At 37.4% G+C, this 14,736-nt stretch overlaps 2 protein-coding genes and 1 non-coding gene across 3 annotated transcripts; 1 reads left to right on the top strand and 2 right to left on the bottom strand.

Moving 5' to 3' along the window:
- Positions 1-334: 334 nt before the first annotated feature.
- On the top strand, positions 335-441 carry LOC126793024 (small nucleolar RNA R71). Its single transcript, XR_007672009.1, has one exon. It is a non-coding gene; the product is annotated as a small nucleolar RNA R71 (small nucleolar RNA).
- A 3,000-nt stretch (positions 442-3,441) lies between these two features.
- LOC126792117 (uncharacterized) lies at positions 3,442-5,277 on the bottom strand. Its single transcript, XM_050518605.1, has 2 exons — positions 5,027-5,277; positions 3,442-3,982 (listed from the first exon to the last, which is right to left on the bottom strand). Exons 1-2 carry the CDS (start codon positions 5,275-5,277, stop codon positions 3,442-3,444), a joined length of 792 nt encoding a protein of 263 aa, XP_050374562.1.
- A 2,146-nt stretch (positions 5,278-7,423) lies between these two features.
- On the bottom strand, positions 7,424-8,194 carry LOC126792116 (uncharacterized). Its single transcript, XM_050518604.1, has one exon. The coding sequence runs from the start codon at positions 8,192-8,194 to the stop codon at positions 7,424-7,426; it is 771 nt and encodes a 256-aa protein (XP_050374561.1).
- Positions 8,195-14,736: the final 6,542 nt, after the last annotated feature.

Raw genomic sequence — 14,736 nt, 5'->3', positions numbered from 1 at the left:
TTTGGACAATTCTCCGTTGTGTGATCTTTGAAAGAACAAATGCCACATGCTTGAGTGTTGATGCTCGAACAATTGAATGTCTTGACTAAAACGTCAAGCTTCCTTTCTAGAGTAGCCATCTGATTTCTTGCATCAACATCATACACCCCACGGCTCTTGCTTCCTCTCTTCTCCTTGGAACTAAATTGGCGATTGTTGTCAGCCAAGTCATCAATCAAGGTGTAAGCTTCTTGACCGGTCTTGTTCATGAATGTGCAGCCACATGCTAAATATACCATGCTCTTATTGGTGGTGTCGAGTCCTTCATAGAAGAATTGCACCAAGTCATAACGAAATACCATGGTGAGGGCACTTCCTTTGTAGTTCCTGAAATTCCTCTCATGCCTTATAGAGTGAATCACCATCCTTTTGAGTGAAGTTCTGAATCTCCCTCCTAAGTCTTTTCGTGAGTTGAGAGGGAAGAATTGCTTCAAGAACCTCCTAGTCATTTCGTCCCATGTGGTGATGATTCCAGCAGGCAAAGAGTACAACCAACGCTTAGCATCGTCCTTAAGGGTAAATGGAAACAAAAGAAACCTCAAGCCTTCTTGAGAAAGATGATGCATCGATTGGAGCCTGCAAATGTCCAAGAACTCCCTAAGGTGAACATTAGGGTCTTCCATTGAGGAACCAGAGTACTTAGGCAGCTGCCCAAGCAATTGAACTGGAATGGAGAAGTTAGCTTCGTCAGGTGGAGTGAAAGCAATGCATGAAGGTGATTCAGGGGTGGTGGGAATGAACACATTCTTGAGTGCCATTGGAGCACCAACATGAATTATGTCACGGTCCGCAATTGTGTCTAGCTCTGAATTGAAGATGAAGGGGAAATAAAGGTTCTACTCTTCTTCTGATCTAGGTGAAGAGTTTAAGATTGAATTGTTTGGAGATGTTTCGAAATCTAAGGGTCCACTTGTGAAAGAGTTGTTTAAATCTCTAAATGCTTGAATTCGATCTTTGAGCTCTTGTGTTCTCTTAGATATTTCGGGCATGCATAGTTCCTGTGACACGAAAGTGAAAGAGTTAGCATTGAAGAATACACAATGAAGACATAAAAATCGTGCCATTCCTTAGTCATATACACGCACACTTATGGAAGAGGCACGTCAACTATGTTGTCAAGTTTACAAAGAGTTAATTCTTTACGTTTACAAAAGTTCATACAATTCACAAGTTCTTTGTGTTGTTTCAATGATTGAATGATCGATTGATTCTAAGTTGTAAACCAAGGTGGACGTGCGGCCTAAGTATAAATGCCTAGACACAAGATCAAGTCTTTGTTTCAGAAGGCCGTGTAGCTCAATTAGAGATAGTGAATATGGTAGGACTCATATGTTGAACTACGGAGAGCGAACTCCCTATCGACTCCATCACCGAGATGTATGCCAGTCAGTAGTTCTCTGAGATCCAATTTTGGTCCCATGCACCAGAGTAATAAGAGAGCGTGCCCCTTACTCAGCTGGTAACCTTGTGTGTTAGACAAATCCCCAAGTGTTAATAAAGGCTGCCATCGACCTCATGCAAACCCGAGAGCTAGCATGAAGGGTTAAGGCTAATATTAATAAAAGGGACTTTACCTATTCCGTTCGATTTACAACCTACAACAATCATTTATTCAAGCACCAAACCAACAACCTAAGATATATTTACTATATGTACAACGAAACAAGATAAGAATATACAAATGTACAATATAAACAATGAATTCGCAATTAAAAGTTAGGGATCCATCTCTATGAATCCCCGGCAACGACACCATTTGATGATTGTTCGATTACTCGACATCAATTTTTAACCCTGTACGCATCATTAGTAGTATAAAGCAAGAGGGTATCGTTCACAAACCGGGGATCCAGCCAGGGCTTAGGATCACAACACTTAACACGAATTCATAGAGGTATAAAAGATTGTTGATATATAGGATCGGATTGAAAGATAAAACTGTAAATAAAACCTAAACTACTATATACATGTGATCAACCAACCAACACACAATACATCACCAAAACAATTCACATAAAGAAATCGAAACAAGTTCTATGTCTCTCTTTAGAATCATGCTGAGACCTCTTTATGAACACTTAAGGTTGGATCATGCAATTAGGGTTCTAAGCAGTAACCTAAACACATAGACACTTAACACATTCGATTAATACCAAGCAGCCATAATCGAAATCTAACATGTTCATCTTGATCATGTAATTCCAAAGCCATGCACATTGAATTTATTAAGCATGTCACCTACTTAACCAACAATCATGCAATTTCGAAAATCACATAAAAAAGAGTAAACATGTTCTTAGCCATAAGTCTTTAATCCAACAACTTAAATATCATGCTACAAGCATAATCATAACACTTAGGAATCAAAATTATTCAAGAACAAGGCACGGCAGAAACCAAAACAGAAAATTCATAAAACCAAAACATGAATTCGCATCTTTATATAAATTGAATCAAGTAGCTATCTCATAGACAAAATTGAAACAAGATTACTCTACATAAATCGCATGCTCATCCAAAAAGAAGAAACGAAAACCGAATTTATCAAAGAGAGAATCATTGTTACACTTTATCAATCAAGCGATTCTACAAGGTGTAGCCGTGGCTTCTAAGGGGATGGAACCTCTTCACAAGCGTACTTGAAGGCTATAGATTGGTGGAATCGGGTTTTAGGATTTCTTGGAAGGGTGAGGGATTGATTCGGCATAGCTAGGCTTGTGCTTGTGTGCAAGGTTGATGATCAATGAATGGGGAGGCCGAGCCTCTATATATAGGAGAAAATAAACCCTCTTTGCCGTCCCTTTTAGGAGATAGAATATAATTGGGAAGCTGAAATCTTCTTTGATATGGATTTTGATTCATGTACTCCAAATCTAACTTGATGTAGGAAACCAAATCCAATAGGGAGAACACATATGGGCTGCACGGCATCTCTCCTTGTCCAATTAGGAATAGCTAGGCCGGCCTCTTCTTCTCCTTCTTCAACTTGGATTTGATTTCCTTGTCTCACTAGGAATGCATCACGGCATCACTACTTCCATTCCAAGTATGATTTGTCTTTCCTGAAAAGAAATCGACGATTAAGGAATAGGAAAGAATGAAAATAGGAAAGTAGAGTCCTAGTTGAGTAAGGAATCCTAGCTCAATAAGGATTTCTAATACTTGGTACAATTTCATCATCAAGTCATTCAATTTCGACATAGCTCTACTTAGAACATACAAATGACAAATATAAACTTAAAAGAACTAAATAAGAAGTAACAAAGCATAAGAATATGGCATATATATATTAAGAACGTCACAGTTTGTTCTCCTATCACTGTGAAATGATCTTATGGGAGTTGTTGCATAGGCTAATAGGACGAAAGTGTGAAGTCAACTCCGGACTCTCCACCTTAGGAATTAGAAATTTAGAACAATGTTTGTCAAGTTTAGGGAGTGTAAATCCACTCCTCCCTTCATGAAGTCCCTGCTAGAATTAACAACCACTTCATTCACTATACCCCAATACTTTTGGTAAAATAAACCCGGGAAACCATCCGGTCCCAGCGCCTTCAAGGCACCCAATTGGTCGATAGCACATTTGACCTCCTCAAGAGTCACAAGAGCAAGTAGGATAGCATTAATCTCCACTGAAATTCCAGATCGAATACCACTGAGAGAGTTTCCCCAATTTCTTGGCCCAGAGCTAGTAAATAGCTTTTGAAAATGATCCTCAAATTCCTTTCGGATCATCGTCTCTCCAGTCAACCAAGCTCCATCAAAATTCTGGATTCTCAGAATTCGATTTCTTTGACGGCACTGGAGGGTGGTTAGGTGGAAGAATCGGGAATTAGAGTCTCCCGTAGTCAGCCATTTAACCCTAGATCTTTGATGCCAAAACTTCTCGTCCTTAATCCAAAGATCATTCAGTTTAGCATTTACCTCACACTGTTTTAGTGAGCTACATAGAGATGATTAAAGAATGTCTGGTGGAACTTGATGAGTTGCAACACTTTTTGAATCCTTATCTTCTTTTGTGATATCTATTTATAATCTTTCCAATTATTACGTGTTCGTTGGTGTCAACATGCTCAGACTGGTTAACACTAAACTCTAGTTATGTATGTTTGTGCCTTTTTCTTTCTGTGTATCCTACCTACGGAAAAATCTATAATACATGCAGCGTGAATAGTGCCTATGAACAATAGTGTACATTAATGAACAGTATTTATGCACAGTAACATGAAAAATGTAAAAACTAGATAGTAAAAGTTTATTACTATATTTTGAACATATTTTTGTTTTTCCTAAGAACTAGCCTTCAACATGCCAATATTACCCAAATGACCTCTTTGTCTAAACAATTATTTTTGGAGGAATCACTGCTGTCCTAGAAAGCAAAACTGAGTTCTAATAGAGCATAATAAACACAGATTAAAAAAAATTAACTACTCATATGCAATGCTCGAAAAATCTAAGTAAAATTAAATATTTTTTGCGACGGATTTTAGGGCACCAGATAGAGTTTATTTATTCAACATAAATACAAATATATAAAACTCATAGCCTTCCTCTTAGGTAAACAGTTACAGCTGTTTAGCTACTCATATTTAAAATACAAACTTACTTGAAAAATGCACTCCACACCGGATTTATACAGCAGAAATATTTTACACAACTATAGCACACTCACACTCACGCTCAAAATATCTATTTATTTTATTTTCAGAACCCTTGGTAGAACGACACTCTTTGAAACTTATACTATAGTCTTCTGATTTTTTCTTCCTCTCCACTTCTTGCCTTCCCAAAGAAGTTCATTCTCCTTATATAGAGCTCAGACTCCGAGCTTCAGGCCAAAGTTCGACAAAGAATCTTCTTCTTTTTAAAAACTGGTTGTCCTTATACGTCGGCAAACTATTTCACAAAAGCAGAAAGAGACGTTTTTATTGTTTGGATGTGTCAGCAGCTTCTCGTTCTTTGTTTGGATGCGTCGGCAGCTTACTTTTCCATCATGTTTATGATATTGTAATATTCTTCATCTGCGCAGTCATAATCCGCCAAAGAATCTTGGCCCTCGTGGTCACTTTCTTGCTCTATGTCTTCTTTTTCATCCAGATCTGAGTCGTAGGGAAAAGGATAAGGAATCATGTATCCTTTTTCTTTATCTACCTTTTTTAGCCTGTATCCTTTTTCTTTATCTACCTTTTTTAGCCATGTAGTTGTCTCTGGAGTTCCATCTATTTCGTTTCTCATAATGGCAGAGAAGAAATCACAGGCATCTGGTGGAGGATGATTTTTTCTCCCTGGCTAAAAGACTGGACTCATAATCCCTTCGAACCATGTTTTTGATGCACATTATGGCCATGGCTTTCATCCACAGAATGCTATTGTTAGGATTGCCATTTTTCTCTGAATTTTCTGAACTCTTGATCGGACCCTGAATAATTCTCACATAATGATATGGAGAAATGTAGCTTCTGCGTCCATCCACCACGTCCCATTCCGGAGGGGTAGAAATGAATTTTAGTCTCAAGATGCATCCATCAGGACGAATGTTCCTTACTGCCTGAGTTATGATGTCTGGAAGACCCTTTAGGTCCTTGTTTGACTTAGTCCAAAGATTGTGCACAAAACCATTCTCAATGAGCCGTAGCTTCTGCTTCTGAGGGTGTTCGGCTTGAACATTTAAAAGATATCTCCCATAATATGGGCCAGAGACTATTGCTAAAGTTGAAGGCAGCATTTTACCATCTCCGATTTTATAGTGAAATTCCCACTAGGCTAATTCCTTTTGGGCTGAAATTGGAACTCACATGCTTTCAGAACCTTCTACATACTTGATCATTGCACCTCTTTCATTCGAATTTTCTGTTTTTTTTTTGCATGGACTCCATACAAATCTTCTGTCAAGGCATTGAGACTTTTCAACAGATGTTCTTCGTCTTCCTCATAGAAAGCCTGTAGAACATTATCCATAACAATCTCATGGTTGAAAGCCAATAGCTTCTCTGTTTTGAATACTGGTTCTTTGAATATCTTCAGAGGATAGGCATGAATATTTTTCTTACCAGTGACTTCAACCTTTTTTCCCTTAAAAGGGGTCATTATGCTTTTTGGCAAAGCAGCATCCTTCAACGGACTTGATAAGCCTTTACCGTCTGCCGTTTGAGACGGGCTAGCTGGTCTTTTACCCTGAGACCGATCAGTTAAGGTTGTATCTTTTGGACACAACAAGTATTCTTTTCTGAGTTTTTCTTCTTCATCAAATCCTCCAGTACTTTTCTCAGACTCTTGACACCAACCTCCTGGTCGAATCCTATCTTCAGTCTTGGGCTGAGCCGATGCAGCTGCTTCATAAGAAACAGTGAATTGGTAACCTGGTCCATCATGTAGAGGTCTAACAGTACTATCTCCTTTTTTGTATCTGTTCCAAAGACTGGGTGGTTCCGTTTTCCTGCTCCTAGGATTTCGCCTTTCATCTTCATCTCCATCTTCTCTTCTGAATGTTGCCATTTCTCTAGTGAGAGCGTCTGGCAAGAAGTTCTTGTTACATGCAATCATTTCCACATCATATTCATATTGGGATAAAAACATTTTCCATCTTAATACTCTTCCTCTATTTGCTGCATCAGTTAATTTGTAGTTTTTAAAATTTTTAACTCTTTTATTGTCAGTTCTAACTACAAATTTGTTTCCTAGGAATGCTTCAGTGCCTTTGATGCTCTTGATCAGAGCCAACACCTCTTTATCCCCGAAGGAATAATTTAATTCCACTGCATTAAACTTTCCTGATATGAATTTGCAAATCTTTTCTTGATTGGTATCAGGGGTCATGGCCAGAACCACTCTTGCCCAGTAATAATCATTTGCATCTGTCTGCAAGATGATTAAGTCTCCTTCTTCTGGTAATTGTAATGGGGGTAGACTCTGGGTTAATTCCTTGATCTTTTTAACAGTATTACTGTCATCTTCCGTGAAACACTATTTTTTCTTGGAACTGGTTTTTGGTGAGAGTAAGGCAGTAAGACCACTTACTTGAGGTATAAAGTCTCTCGCAAAGTTGACAACTCCTAAAAATCTTTGCAATGATTTTGCATCAGGGATTTGATCCGGGAATTTGCTGATTTTCTTAACAATGTGTTCTTGGAGACGAATCTCTCCATCTTTAACATGAATGCTCCAGGTGGTTCAGATGTTCATTCATAGTTCTTGAGAAAACTAAGATGTCATCTATATAAACTGTGCAGAAGTCTGAATAAGGCTTAAAAATGTTGTCCATCTTCCTTTGGAAAATAGAAGGAGCTTGCTTGAGACCAAACGGCATAACTAGCCATTCGTAATGCCCTTGTGGTGTTCCAAAAGCCGTCAGGGCTATGGAATCTGGATGCATTTTTACTTGTCAAAATCCTAATTTAGCATCAAACTTGGAGAAAATTTTTGCTCCTTTGAGAGGATTTATAAGGACCCTCACATGAGCTATCTGATAACCATCTTTTACGGTCTTCTTATTATCATCTCTGTAATCAATGACCATTCTAGCTTTTCCCCTAACTTGTTCCGCATGGTTTCTTACTAGAAAAGCTCGAGCATGATGCAGACTGTTTGAAGGTCTGATTAACCTTTTCTCAAGTAGTTCTTGAATCTGACTTTCCATCTCTTTCCTATCTTCTTCTCTATAATGAGGGATGGCTTTGACTTGACATATGGCATTAGCATCATTCATCTTAAGCTGGCAATATACTGGATCCTTATCCCAGTATAGTTGAGGATCTTCATTGATTACTGGCTTTAACAAATTCTCTATTTCCACCACAGTTGGCATCCTCTTTTGCTCAACTCTATTAGCATATACCTTCATGTTATGCTCTCTGATATATTCCTCTTCTCCATATGAGCATTCTAATTCTAGTGAATCTGAATCAGATTCATTTTCAAGAAGATTGAACGCTTCTCCTGGCTCAGAGTCTTCTGAGTCCATGTTTGACACTATCTCACTGTGATTTTTTAGATGATCTTTTAACAACAAAATGGGTTCCAAAATGGGCTTATAATCACCACTCTTCGCTGACGACCTCTGATATTGATCCGTAAATCCTTTTCCAGTGACACTTACTGCTTCTGCAAGGCGAGATTCCCAGAAGAACTTACGGTTCTTCTCAAACCCGATCATTTGTGGATTTTGAACCACAGTTTGTTGGAGAAGGAAATCATTTCCGATCAACACATCAGCTCCCTAGCTTTCACATTGCCAGATAATCTTGCATATAAAGTTTCCGCCAGCTAGGAAAATGTTAACATTTCGTGCCATAGTGTTCATGATGATCTCATGTTCTCCCATAGCGACTCCCGTGACTGCTCGTGGAGCTTTTTCCCAATAGTCGTCTGGGATGGCATATCTCTTGGAAAGTGTATATCCTGAGCCACTGTCGACGAACGCATGCAGGTGATATTTCTTGTATTTGGGAAACTATAGTCCTATGATAATGTAGTTGCTAAATCTACTAGTCTGAACTTGCTTGACATGTTCTTGTTCTTCCTTTTTTCCTTCGGTTACCAACTCCATGAAAGGGTTAATCCTTTCAATGATAGGTTCTCTGGTAGAATGATCTTCTATTCCCTTGCTGGTATTAACAGATTTTGTTAATTCTTTCTTCTGACTTAATGAAGTTACTACCTTTACCCTTTTCAGGTCTTCTTCGAGCTTTGCTTTTGTTAATTCTTCCTTTTGTTCTATTGAATCATAGAACTCTGCGTATTCTTGTTCTATAAGAATATGAGCTTCTTTTTCTCCTGTTCTTCTCGTTAATTCTGCTACAAAGCATTCATGATGATACGTTTCTCCTGTGCTTTCACAATACATTGGAATCAGTTCATTTTCTGCGAGCTTACATAAATCACAAGTGAATTTTCCTGGATTGGGAAAGAAACCACTAATAATATCAGGGGTATCTTATTTCCAATTGAGAAACTGCAATACAAAGATAGGACGATATATTTTACTGATATCTTCTTCTTCTGTACTTTAGGAAGAGGCTTCTTCGAACTCATCTCCTAATGGGTACTCAAGAGAATATATAGAATCATTCTCTTCATCAGAATATACTATTTCGAATCCTTTCAAGTTTGCATACTCAATCGCTTCTTCACATTCTTCAATTAGAGCTCTTGATGTTCTTTTATTTTTTTTAGACACTCATTTGCATAATGTCCTTCTGCTTTGCACAACTAACATCTGCATTTCTTAACATCTCTTGTAGAACCAGGATTGGTTTTCTTTCTCTTGAAAAATCTTTTTCTAGAATCAAATTTTCCTTTTCCATCTTCAGATATTCTTTTGAAGCTTTTTCGGATATTGTACTTCTTGTTTGAGGAAAAAGTTTTCTTTCCACCTTTGTTGTTAGAGAACTTTAACTTCTTTTTGTATTTTCTTTCCGTGTGACATCCCCACTTCGTAGGAGTCTCCAATATCTTGGGACACATGTTTTCTACTCCTCTGAGTTGTTTCTTCGCAGTTTTGAATTTCTTGTTCTCTACGCATTGCCTTCTCAGGAGATCCCTGACTCTTTCTGCAATCCCTCCGACTGTAAAAAAATATTAAGGGTTTTTCTTCTATAGACTGTGCTACTGCATCATTCCAGGGTTCTGGTAGTTTCATGTAATAGGTTCTTACCAGATCTTCATTATCTATGTCTTCGATCGTGCAATAGCAATTCTGGAACTTATTGGTATACTCCTCAAAGTATCTCATGTTGCTGATACCTAATTTTTGAATGTTTGCTTTGGCCCTTTCCTTTGCCTGCTCACTATGTCCCGTTATATCTCCGCAAAATTATGCATATATCGGACATGCAAAATCAAGTGGGTTGTTGGTTTTGGCCAACTTGGTCTCCCAATCAGGCCACTAGGTGCTCCTCTTGAAGGATTGATACCACTTTTGGACAATTCTGGTCAGTGTTGACTCGTAATAAGCATGTGCTTCAGAGTATTCATATTTTGATAATACCAAGGCTTGGGTTAATCTCAAGCTAACCACCCAGTTGTCAATGACCTTTCTTTTGTCTCCAACTTGGTCTAGATCGAGATATACTCTTCTTTCGGATACCGACTGTCCCCATTTTGGTTCAATAGGAATGAACTTTTGAGAACTCTTTTCTCTAGGTTTTCCCGTTGGGGCTAATCCCTTAGGAAGTTTAATTTTATTTTCTCTAATGATCTTAGTAGGGTAGTTTGTGATATTCTAAACTACTGTACTTCCTTGAGGGGGATTTGCAGTATTCATATTTTTTGTGTCCATGTTAGAGGATTCACCAGATTCTGGTTTAGCCTCTTGATATAGAAGAATCTTCCTTCTTGGTTTTCTTCTTATCTCGACTTGTGAGATCTTTTGCATGATTTCTTCTAATTCTTCTGTTGATTCACACCTTTCTGCCTTTACATATAGATCCTTGAGTTTTTCAGCCTTAAGCATCCTCATTGGTCTCTTTGTATCTTCTTCCTCGAATGATTCTTCAAGGCATGTAGATTACTTTGTTCCAGAAGTGCTTCCCTCTTCATAACTGGAAAATGAATTTCTATGGAATTGCAGGCTTATTTTTCCTCCCATGTCTTCATAGATTGATGCTTTAGTATTCTCAATTTGCTTGACTGGAGGAGTCAGATTCCATTCTCGTGGAAATGTCACCTCGTTCCATTTTGTAATATGTTTCTTCTCGGTATGATTTCTTGGATTGGTGAGGATGGATGTAGTGATTCCAGGACTATTAAGGAATTTAGTGTTTGGGGCTACATTCGAGCTCATGAGCTTATAATAGATGCGGTAATCTATGGCAAGCTCCATCATTCCTTTTTTCATAGAAATCCCGTCTGTCTTAATTCTCAACCTGAGATAGTGTGGTGCATCTCTAAGGTGCGTAGTGAAGTTTGGAAAAACATTGAAGTAGGCAACCTGATTACATAGAGAGGCTTCTACCGTTCCTAACAGGCTTTTCTTGAAGTCTGTTATCCTGTCATCTTGCAGGAGACATAAGACAGAGCAATCTATGCCATCTCTGGCTAGAAGTTTTATTCCGACTTGAACCGCTCCAATGTGCATGTATGAATGACTTCTTCGAATTGCTTCACTTACTTCTTTCTGAGTTATCAATCTTATGTCAGTTTCTTCGCCTGTTGCCGAAATGGTTAGTTCAAGAATCTTGAACCTATGAGAATCAAGAAGGAAAGATCCTCTCTTATAAATTTCGTTGAGTCTGAATTTAGGAACTGTGGCCTCCCGTACACTTGACTCTATTTCATTGTACTCAAATTCTTGAGCATTGATGAGTTGTACAGGAATTGTGCTCCTTTTGCTGAATACTCTGCTCAACATCTTCATGTTCCTTTTCTCAGTGAAACTAGGAGATTTCCAGGTAAGAAGTTTAGGTTCACTAAACTTAAAGTTGCTTTCTTCTCCTGGGTAGGACGGTAAGATCACCTTGCTAGCTACATTTCGAGCTAGTTGTTCTTCATCGATTTTCTCTGTTCCAGCTTCAACTTTCATTTTTTCTATGCTTTTTTGTAAATGAGAGAGTTTAAGATTTAACTTTCTGAATTTTTCCTCCAGCTCCATACTTATTTCTTGAATATATGTAATATTATAATTTTGCTGATGAATAATTGTTTGCAGGTTTTCAGCAAGGGCTTCTAAAGTAGGAAGATATAAGCTTTTTGTTTCTTTATCTCTCTCCCTGACTTTTACCTCAACCCTTTGATTCATCCTATTCGGACGATAATGGCTTCTAACTGTTTTTTCATAATTTCTTGGGTTTTTCTTAGTTCAACTACTTGCTCTTGAATGTTATTAGCAAGGGTTTTTGTCCTTACTACTTCTTTTCTATGTCTAGCAGATATTGCTTTTCTTTGAGGTAGTCAAGCTTTACTTCAAGCCTTCCAATTCTGGTGATTACTTCTTCAAGTTGATTGATCTTGAGATGAAATCTCTTAAGTTGTTCAAGCAGCTTTTCTACAGCCTTGTTGCTGGATAAATGGTTTAGGAATTCTATCAAACTTGGCCGAGTTAGATCAAGTTCTTCAACTCCTATCTCTCGTTGAAGATGAGAGAATTCGTCATAGAGTGTATTCAATATTCTACAGGCATACTCTATCGAGTATTGATCCTCTTGGATATGTATTGAATGAAAACACTTTTTCCACCTATCAGAATTTTTTGTAATACAAAATGCCTGATAATTTTTTGGTTTGGATTCCCTCTTGTTAGTTGAGAGAAGCCAACTTTGTGGCATAAGGCTTTTAGCCTACCTGCTTTTGAGCTAACTAGGCTCTGATACCAGCTACGGCGGATCTAACCGATGCTTAAAAAAATCAACCGATCCTCAAAAAATCAAGGGGTTTTTGATCTTCTTCGAAGACTTCTCGAAGAACTTTAATATTTTCTTCAGATTCGTAAATTCTACGTTGAACTCTATATATAATATCCCAATAATTTTTTGTATTTCTGGGAAGGTTATTCCTATATTTTATTAACTTTTTATATTGTTCTTTTTCTTCTTGAAGTTCTTTCTGGGAAATTTTAGCAAACGCTAATAATTCAAGTCTAGAGGCTATTGCAATTGCTATAATGATAAAAAGATAACTGTTTACCTTCGAATATAGGATGGATTTATATATTTGTAGTACGTAAATAAACAAACTCACAAATCAAGGCCCACCATGCTCGGTCAATTATTTTATTTATTTATTTATTTTTACCTAAATAGTACCTAGGGTAAAAACAATTGTAAATAGTACCCGCTGCATACGGTACAGTGCTGCACAGTAGCCGAATCCTCCTACCTACCACGATTACCACCCTCGGCCATCATCTCGTTACTTAGTCAAGATCATGGTGTCTTAATCATCTGATCATCTATGTGCACTATGCCACTATGCCACTATCAATAATTATTTAACTTCTAATTTACTTAAGCAATTAAAACCGTTAAAACCGTTTCTAATTTTATTTATTATGAAATATAAACAAGGGCCCTATAAACAAAGATGAAAAATTTTGTTATATATATAATTATGTTTTTCAGACGTTTCCAAAACGTACTCGTTTCTAAAATTAAAAAAAAATGATTTCGCGTTTCCAAACGTTTCACTTCCACGTATCCGTTTCTGTTTCCTTGCAGCTTAGCTTCCAACTCTTGAAGCTTTCTTATAGAATTGAATTAATAACATGCAAGTTTAGCGATCTAATTACGATTTACGAGAGTAAGATCTCCAAGGGTACCTGGTAGGGCCGAGAAGGGTACCGGTCATTTATCTCACTTGACCGTTCATAATATTTTGGACGTTTGTTTTTAAATATATATATGTATATATATAAATATCAAGAGTTTGGTCATGTAGTAAATTATATATGCAAACATTTAAAGGAGACTGAGGCATCTTATCTGGTTTGTTCCTAAATATGAATTAATAGACAGAGACAGCTGATGCATATATGCTGGTATAGAGATAGCAGATCTTTCCAAAGTTGGTATATAAATGTGGTATAAGACTATAAGAGTCTGAGTAGGAAATTCCCCAGGGAAGAGGGAATTTTATGATTCATTTAGTCTAAATATGCCTTGAAACAAGAGGTTGTGTTTTAGAAGACTTCATTAGACTTCCACGTTTGTTTCCTTCATTTTTAGATTTTCCGAAAATATATCTCTATACTGTACTGTACTACTGTTACATGTTACACAAAATCTAGGTGGGTAGTACATCATTTCCCAAATAAATAGGACGAATAGAAATGCTAATTATGCTGGCCTATAACTTGGGGTATGAGGTGCTTCTGGAATTCTGGGTCTTCTGCATGCATTTCAACCCATTACTTGCACGTTATTTTTGGTGGTTCCCTCTCCTCTAGGGCACTTGCTTTCCTCATTTACACTTTGATATGGATCGTTGATCCTTTTTCTTTTCCATGCATGTCCGACCATAAAAAAACTTGTGTCAAGTCCCAGTCTGTTTGAGACTAGTCCTATCATTTGTCTCCAATGGAATCCCCGTTGTTTTCTCAAGATGAACGCTCAAAGGCCACAGAAAATCGCTTGAGGGGTTATATGTAGGATTACTCATAATTAGTTAAATGAGCCTCTAATTAATTTTTTCTTCCACCCAAATTGTGTGGGACTAGTCCTATAAATTTCTCGAGTTCATGATCGATATATAATATAAAAGTTGCGCATATAGGTGAACCCTTTCTCCTATTTGAGACCATCTGTTATAGTGATCCGTCATGGAGTCCATATATCTCAAGAGTACCCTACCTCGATCCATGTTTCAACTGTCTAGCTAGGCCTCCTGCTTAATTATCAGTTATACGTACAGAGTCAAGGATTAAATTTTGATCTAGTTTCTTTCCAACTTGAATCGTACAAGTTTAGTTTAGTTTTCACATATATCAGCAGTTATATCACGCTGCTATATATCATGCATGCATGGCTTAATATTTATTGCCATTAATGCTATATAGTACATAAACTATGAATTATACAACGATAATAGATATAAATTAATCTTCAATGAATGAGCAGGCAAGAATTCTTTATCAAATAAGGAATTGACTGGATATAGATCTAAACCAGCATTGATATAAATATTGAATGAATGATCAATTCTCGAGCACAATGCATGCATGGCTTAATTTCTTTTTGTTTTTTTTTTTGCAGGAAAAAAAATTAG

This window comes from Argentina anserina, chromosome 4, assembly GCF_933775445.1.
Source record: "Argentina anserina chromosome 4, drPotAnse1.1, whole genome shotgun sequence".
Classification (NCBI taxonomy): Eukaryota; Viridiplantae; Streptophyta; class Magnoliopsida; order Rosales; family Rosaceae; genus Argentina; species Argentina anserina.
This window is presented reverse-complemented; position numbering and strand designations above follow the sequence as displayed.

What these genes read in the sequence shown, in the direction of transcription:
- LOC126792117 (XM_050518605.1), bottom strand. Translation starts at nt 5,277, where the DNA reads ATGAGAAACGAAATAGATGGAACTCCAGAGACAACTACATGGCTAAAA. An exon ending in ATCATAAACATGATGGAAAA is followed by an intron (nt 3,983 to 5,026) that starts GTAAGCTGCCGA and finishes ATCTCTATGTAG; the next exon opens with CTCACTAAAACAGTGTGAGG.
- LOC126792116 (XM_050518604.1), bottom strand. Translation starts at nt 8,194, where the DNA reads ATGATCGGGTTTGAGAAGAACCGTAAGTTCTTCTGGGAATCTCGCCTT.